Source organism: Anser brachyrhynchus, assembly GCF_964034855.1.
Source record: "Anser brachyrhynchus genome assembly, chromosome: 27".
NCBI lineage: Eukaryota > Metazoa > Chordata > Aves > Anseriformes > Anatidae > Anser > Anser brachyrhynchus.
Window position 1 is genome coordinate 5,077,268 of NC_137720.1, and position 7,202 is coordinate 5,084,469.

General features: G+C 51.2%; 2 protein-coding genes across 2 annotated transcripts in view; both read right to left on the reverse strand.

The window, feature by feature from the left end:
• CACNA1S (calcium voltage-gated channel subunit alpha1 S) overlaps nt 1-2,325 on the reverse strand; it is a 35,839-nt gene extending 33,514 nt beyond the window's left edge. Inside the window, exon 1 of the mRNA XM_080569059.1 lies at nt 1,016-2,325. Coding sequence (XP_080425185.1) covers nt 1,016-1,176 — 161 coding nt within the window. The 5' untranslated portion in view covers nt 1,177-2,325. The remainder of the gene's footprint in view (nt 1-1,015) is intronic.
• Nucleotides 2,326-3,961: 1,636 nt separating this feature from the next.
• On the reverse strand, nt 3,962-6,848 carry LOC308183276 (lysozyme C-like). Its single transcript, XM_080569121.1, has 4 exons — nt 6,629-6,848; nt 6,105-6,266; nt 5,377-5,455; nt 3,962-4,951 (listed from the first exon to the last, which is right to left on the reverse strand). Exons 1-4 carry the CDS (start codon nt 6,780-6,782, stop codon nt 4,891-4,893), a joined length of 456 nt encoding a protein of 151 aa, XP_080425247.1. The 5' UTR covers nt 6,783-6,848; the 3' UTR covers nt 3,962-4,890.
• Nucleotides 6,849-7,202: the final 354 nt, after the last annotated feature.

Below are 7,202 nucleotides of genomic sequence, written 5' to 3' on the forward strand. Positions count from 1 at the left end.
CAGATATGGAGAATTCCCCGATTTTGGCTCTGCTCCTCTACTCAACAGTCAGAGAGCTCCTTTGCAGCGTAGGAACAAGGCGACCAAGCCTCCTCCTCGGTTTAGAGCAAAGCCTGGATGGGCTGGGACACCCCTGCCAAGGCTGGGAACACGCACGTGAATTCAGTGGGTGAAATGAGAAAAGCTGGGGTGGAAGGACTTGGTTTGCTGGAAATGTCCCCAAATCCCACCACTTTCACTTGATCCCAGATGTTTTGCTGAACACAAAGCGAAATGTTTCCACTCCCACTAAGGTAAAATCACCCTCTTCCCTTCCATAAAATGCAGGTGAACAAGACCACGTCTAACGGCCTGGAATAGTTGCTGGCCAGGTGGCAGAAACACCACATTTTACCATTTCCAAGCCAAAACATCCCAGTAAACACATGACCAAGGAGCAACCAACAAAATCCCATCCCTAAATCAAACCAGGGGCGCACAGAGATGCCGTCCCCCTGAGCAGTCACTCACAAAAGCCCTCACCTGCGGCAGCGGTGCCAGGGAGGGATGGGAGAAAGGGGTGAGGTGTCACCAGTGCTGGCAAGGATTTGGGGGACGCTCTCCAGCCCCCTCCTCCCCCCCTACGTCACGGAGCAGCTGCAGGACCAGGCAGGCGGTGACGCACACAAGGAGCCATCCCAAGCAGCTCGCCGTGGCCTCGCTCCCCCCCAAACCTCCCTCCCCTTTCTCCATCCTCGGCTGCTGCTCCCTGTCCCTGTCCGGCTCTGCCTGGCCCTGTCCTCACCCCGAGACGGGCACCGTGCCCCCTCCTCACACACCAAGCCCCCTAAATGTTCCTGGCAAGCCATCCTGACACCTCCTATAGGGGTCCCCGATCACCTCCTCGGTTTGTCCTGCTCCCTCCAAGCCCTTCCCTTGCTGCCGCAGGGCGAGGGTCCCGGTCCTCTGCACCCCTGCCCACAGGCACACACACACCCACGTGCACTCCCGAGCCCCTGCACACCCCAAAAGATACTTCCACTCCACGATGCTGATGCATGCCTTCCGCAGCGGGTTCTGCAGGGTTAAGCAGAACAGAGCCCGGGGCGGCCGAGGGGCTGCTGGTGGCACCGGCTTCTTGGACTTCTCCTTCTGTTGCCTCTTCTTCACGTCATCCTGGGGAGAAGCGGGCTCCATGGTGTTCGTCCCCAAGCCTTTTCTCGCCCCCTTGCCCGGGTCGCGGCCAGCCGGAGCCCCCCGGGAGCCCCCTTCTTGCGGAGCCCGTCTCCTCCGCGCGCCGGGCGGAGTGGTGGGGCAGTGGGGGCTGGAGGCTGCGCTCGCATGTCCAAACACACAAAGCACGGATTTAAATTTAGATCCCAGCCTGGCTCCCGGGTGCTGTCACAGCTCCTGAGGCAGCAAAAGGCCCCCAGCAGCTGTCGCTCCTTCACCCGGCGCATTGCGAGGCGGGTGAGTGCTTCGCATGCCGCGGACCCGGGCTGGGGGTGGCGACAGGCTGCCTGGCCCCGGGACACCCTTCTGCGAAAAGAAAAGTGCCTTTGTCCCGGGTCACCCCGTTCCCCGGCTCCCCCGGCCTCCCGAGCCCAATCTGGGAAGCCAGGCTGCTGGGGGGATGCGTGCCCCCATCACAAATTTGGGGGCGAGGTGGAGAGCCGGTGGGGGGCTTTCCCAAAGAAGTCCCTGGTCAGACCCCTGGATGGGGGCAGCCACAAGTAAGCCAGCCCTACTGGGAAAAGTACTACTATTAGTGCTATTCCCTCATTATCTACGATTATCTATTCACTTCCTGGCAATATTTATGATGGCTTATTATCCAGATACGTGCCTGCCTTTTTTTTAATCATAATATATTAGTGGTGTATATATTGTATATATATTGCATACAATATATACTGTATACAATATATTGTGTATTGTGTATATATTGTATATATTGTGTATATATTGCATATATATTAGTTAGTGGTATATATATTAGTTAGTGGTGATTTCATAGAATCACAGACTCATTAAGGTCGGAAAAGACCTCCAAGATCATCTGGTCCAACCACCACCCTGCTATGATTCTATGATTTGTGGTAATCTGTAATAAATAGCTATTTTAGGAAATAAAGCCTCCTCGTCCGTGTGCATTACAGAATGCCATGAACCCACTGTTGTGACCTCTATGCACCAGCAGGCCTGGAAACCCTTTAGACCGTGACAGTCGTCTCCCTGCAGTAACCCCACCACCCTTTCGGGGCATTTTGTGCAACGCAGTCACGCTGCTCCTGCTGAGGGCTGCGGACTCGTCTCCGTGCCACTGGCGACGATCCCTTTCCTCCTTTCGCCCTTGTTTTTCCCCTTCTCCCTGGCGACAGCCATGAGTTTATGTTTCTGGAGCTCACTTGCTGCATGCACAGCAAGGGCTCGGGGCCCATCTAGTGGTGCTGATGCTGAGAGCAGCGAGAGGCTGACAGCACCCCAGGCACCTGCGGCCCCTCGCCCTAAGGATGCTGCGAGGGCACCCACGGCACCTCCTCAGGAGGTCTCTGTGGGGGATGAAGAAGCATCTGCCCCTGGAAAAGCTGTCTTGGTGATAAAGGGCACAGCGGGCTCGGTGCGAGCAGTTCCTGGAGAGGATGCTCAGAAACCTCTCAGGTCTCTGCACCCGCGGGCAGGAGCTGGGAGCTGGGAGCTGCCTTCCTGCACCCCGGGTTTTGCACGGGGGCTTGCTGCAAGCACAGCCTGACGTGGCTTTAACGTGACACAGTTAGAGAGGGGTCCCTGAAGGCTGACACTCGTGGACCAGGGAGGCGTAACAACGCACGGGCTCTGCTTTATAAAATGAAGCAGCAGCAAACCCTGCGAGGGACCTGGACTGGAGCTGCTGTGCGGCAAGGGATGGCGATCGAGCTGCCGCCACCGTCGGCTGCTCCCCCCGAGGACTGAGCGAGCGACTCGAGTCTGAGTCTAGATTCTGAGGATTGTTTTGTGTGCTGATTGTTAAGAATTCGACCTGATCTGCAGAGGGTTCAGCTGTCTGAAAAATCCAGGGAACAAGAACTGTGGAAAACAAGAAGGCGATGCTAACTGCTGGGAGTTCTGTGTGGCTGCAAGCTGTGCTAGCTGCTAGAGATTGTAGATAGCACTAAGCTATGCTGATCACAAATTTTTTTGTGTCATAATAAAGCTCCAGTTATAACCACCAGCCTGTGGCCAGTCCTCATTCTGCTAAGATTCCCTACAAGAACCTTCCTGGGCTCTGTAGCAGAGGGTGAGGGCAGGGAACTGAGTGAGCAGGCGCATGGTTCTCAGCTGCCACCAGGGATAAACCACAGCAGCCCTTTCTGGTGCCCGATGTGATACTCACAGGGTTTGAGGTAATGGCAGATTCGACTGGCGTGTGCTAGACTGAATTTACAGCCCGACTTCTGGCTGGACCTGGGGCTGTGGAGCTGTGGTAGGATTTGGCAGCCCCTAGCAGGGACACGTGTGGTTTGCAGCCTTCACTTCCCCTGATCTCTTTTTGTTGAGCGTGTCCCTTGGACACTCAGGTATAGTCTTAACTATCAGCTAGACAGAAAACATCCCTTCTTCAGAGTTCAACCCACAAGTAAAAAGCCCATATAAGCTTTGTTCTAAACCCCAAATAGACTGAAACTACCTGCGCTGAATACAATGACAAGGTCAGGCTTCAATTCAAGTTCTCTTGAATTTTCTCAAAATTTTAAGGGCTCCGGCATGTGCAATAGTTCTTTGAATTACTTAATGAGGTCATGAACCCTAATTTTGTCATGGGAGGGGAAAGAGCCACAGGTCTGCCCTGTAGCCAGGAAGAAGTTCTTCTGCAAGCCTACTTCAAGTTGGTTTTTTGTTTGTTTGTTTTTGGTGTGTGTTTTCTTTTTCATTTTTTAGCCATCTGAATAAACGTACCTTTCATAATTGGTTTATACATTAACATAAACTCTGGAGACAAAAGTGAAAGCATCTCTTTATTGTCTAAACATAAAAGCAGTCACTGCTCACCAAGCAGCAGAACAAAGCATACAAAGAAGCAAGCGTGGCTGAAGGCTGAAGTGTTGTCCCCTTCCATTTGCGCAGTTCCTGGATTCAGCATTCATTTGGAAAAATTACTTGTGATCTAAATGGCAAAACATTTCCCTGCCCTAATTGGCTTTCCCATCCTGTATTTCCTCACCGAGACAGAAACTCCCTGCATCTTTCCTACACCGTATTTGATCTGACACCTCAAAAGATAATAAGAAAAGCCATATTCAGCCAGACCAGATGTCCATACGTTTCAGTGCCCTATCTCCCACATCAGCTAGGAGCAGATGTTCAGGACAAATTTAAGGACAAGGTTCTGTTTCAGTGCAGTTCTCTGTCTCTGTACTTCCCACATCAGCCAGGGACTGCCCTAGATACAAGGCAACTGCCATTATGCAGGTCTTGTAACTAATGCAGCATTCATTAATGATCTTATTTTCTTCATCTCAGTTAAGAAGGAAGAAAAGAATGAAAGAAGATAAGGGAAGGAGGGGGAAAGGGTGGCAAGAAGGGAGGAAGGAAGGGGGAGAGAGAAAGAGAGGAAAACAGAGAGAACACGTAAATGGTCATCATTCAGGACAACAAAATCTTGAGACAGGACTACCCAAGTAAATCGCTGAAAATCCACCTGTAATGCTCTCACTTCCACTAAGTTTCATTTCTACTAAGCCATCAGCCTTTAAATTCTGTACTTGCATTGTATTAGCACAAAGCCTCATTGTATTAGCGATAGCCAGCAACCCATCTACCTTACGCTGCGTTTAATTCCCTGCACCCATCCATTTTCCTAGTCGCTCTCTACACAACCTCACTCTTCACCGTTGGTCATCCTGAGAACACAGCCACTGCTTGCAGAGTCAATTAGCAACCCTTGACATAGGAATCCAGTTTTTTGCCTTTGCAGTATTTGTTCCAGGCAACCCTGGAAAAGAAATACATAATGTAATTTGAGGAGTTAGAATGCGATTTGAGGAGTTAGATAATGATTGAACTGGTTATAAATAGAGAATTCATTAGGCTTTGATAGTTTTAGATGAAGAAAGCAGGGTTATCCTGAAAGATATAAATTAATGAAAAGTCTGGTGTACTCAATCTGGGAGAACGTGAGGGAAGAAAAACAGAGGTGTATCCTCACCACGGAAAGGGGAGAGAAATTCAGGGAGTTAGGGTGAGCGCTGGGATCCAAGACCCCTCTGTTCTCCCAGCTCCAGGAAAAGGGCTGTGCTAAAATCCTACCAAATGCACCCCCATATCTAGGGCTCCCCCCCATCGCCACCAGACGATATCAGGATTTCTTTCTGTCTCCTCTGCTCAGCCATCCCCAGTTCCCTCTGCAAAGCTCCTTACCAGGGTGTGAGGCCATGAGCCTGTTTAGCAATTATCTTGGCACACCGAATATCATCTTCAATGTTATCATCTCGAAGTTCTGCAGAGAAGGGAAAAAAAGGTCAGCATGGAGGGAAGGGGGGTAGAGAAACAGCACGGACAGATGGGCAGAGGGAAAGGTGTTCATCAGGAAGGGTAAATGGGATACTGAGGAGCTGGATGAATAGAACCGTACAACCATAGAATCATTAGGGTTGGAAAAGCCCTCCAAGATCATCTGGTCCAACCACCCCCTACCACCAATGTCACCCACTAAACCATGTCCCCAAGCACCACGTCCAACCTTTCATTGAACACCCCCAGGGACGGTGACTCCACCACCTCCCTGGGCAACCCGTCCCAACGCCTGACCGATCTTTCTGAGCAGAAATGTCTCCTCATTTCCCACCTGAACCTCCCCTGGCACAACTCGAGGCCATTCCCTCTGGTCCTATCTCCGGTTATCTGTGAGAAGAGGCCGACCCCCAGCTCCCCACACCTTCCTTTCAGGCAGTTGCAGAGAGCAGTGAGCTCTGCCCTGAGCCTCCTCTTCTCCAGACCAAACAACTCCAGTTCCCTCAGCTACTCCGGATAGGACAGACACATGGACAGAAATGCCCAGAATAGTTGCCTGGACAGATGGCATGGACAGAGCAGGCTGCTTTCACCAAGTGGGTGAAGAAGGCTCTTTGCTCTGCCCCAGCACTTACTCGAGCAATTGATACGACAGGTATTTGAAGTTCCAGGGGTTTTGCCATCATCACACCAGTACTTGCTGTTGATCTGAAAGATTCCGTAGTCCCGGCTCTTACCCCCGTTGTCATTAAAAGCATGGGTGTCATAATTGCTCTCATGTTGCACCAGGCAGACCCCTGCAGGATGAGGAGAGAGCCCAGAGGAGGAACGTCAAAGTATGCTCAGGGTAAGGAAGAGGAAAGAGATGAAGGAGTCAATGATGAATGAAGACCTGGAAGAGTAATTGAATTGTGGACGTTGTAAGACTGAGATACGGATGCACAAATGTTCAGAAGGAGAAAGGTCTGGGTGGGCAGATGCATAAGCAGGGAAGTGTAAGCAACAGGAGGCAAGGAAGGGGATGAGGAAGAGAAATGATGAAAGACGGCCTGTCAAAGGAATGGTGGGACAGCGTGGGACAGCCGGAGGATTAAAAAGAAGCTGAGAAGGACAAGGGTGGTATGGGCAGGGAGGTACAGGGGGAGCTCATTATACTCACAGTCAGCTACAGTTTTGCCCACGAAGCCCTGAAAGTTATGCTTGCGTAGGATCTTCACCAGCTCACATCGGGGAATCTTTCTTCCCTGGGTGCCTGGCAGAGTCAGGCCAAGGAAGACAAGAAGAAAGCCAAAGAAGAGAATTGACTTTGTCATACTGCAGTCCCTGCGAAGAAGTGCCAAAGCAACTTTAGCTCTTTGCCTCGAACCCTCTGTCTGCCAGGACTGCCAACACCAGCCTTTTATTCCCGCTGGCAGGAGGACGGCCAACTGGCTCATCAAGTGTGTCCGGTAAGCGTGGGAGGTTTTTGCAGTAATTAGCAAAGTATTGGGCCAAAAGCCAAAGACAATTGTTGGAGGATGCTAGTACCTATCTCACCAGCCCGGTGAGGCTGGGGTCATGGACAGAGGTCACAGCCAGAAGTCATGGACAGGGTTGTTCCAGGGATGAAATTTAGGGTTAGCATTGAGATTATGTTTATGGTTGCCATAGGAGTCGAGCTGGGATTTACCTGTGGATAAAGGCCATGAAAACTCTAAGAGTCTCATTTCCAGCAACATAAAAGACTGAGTTTA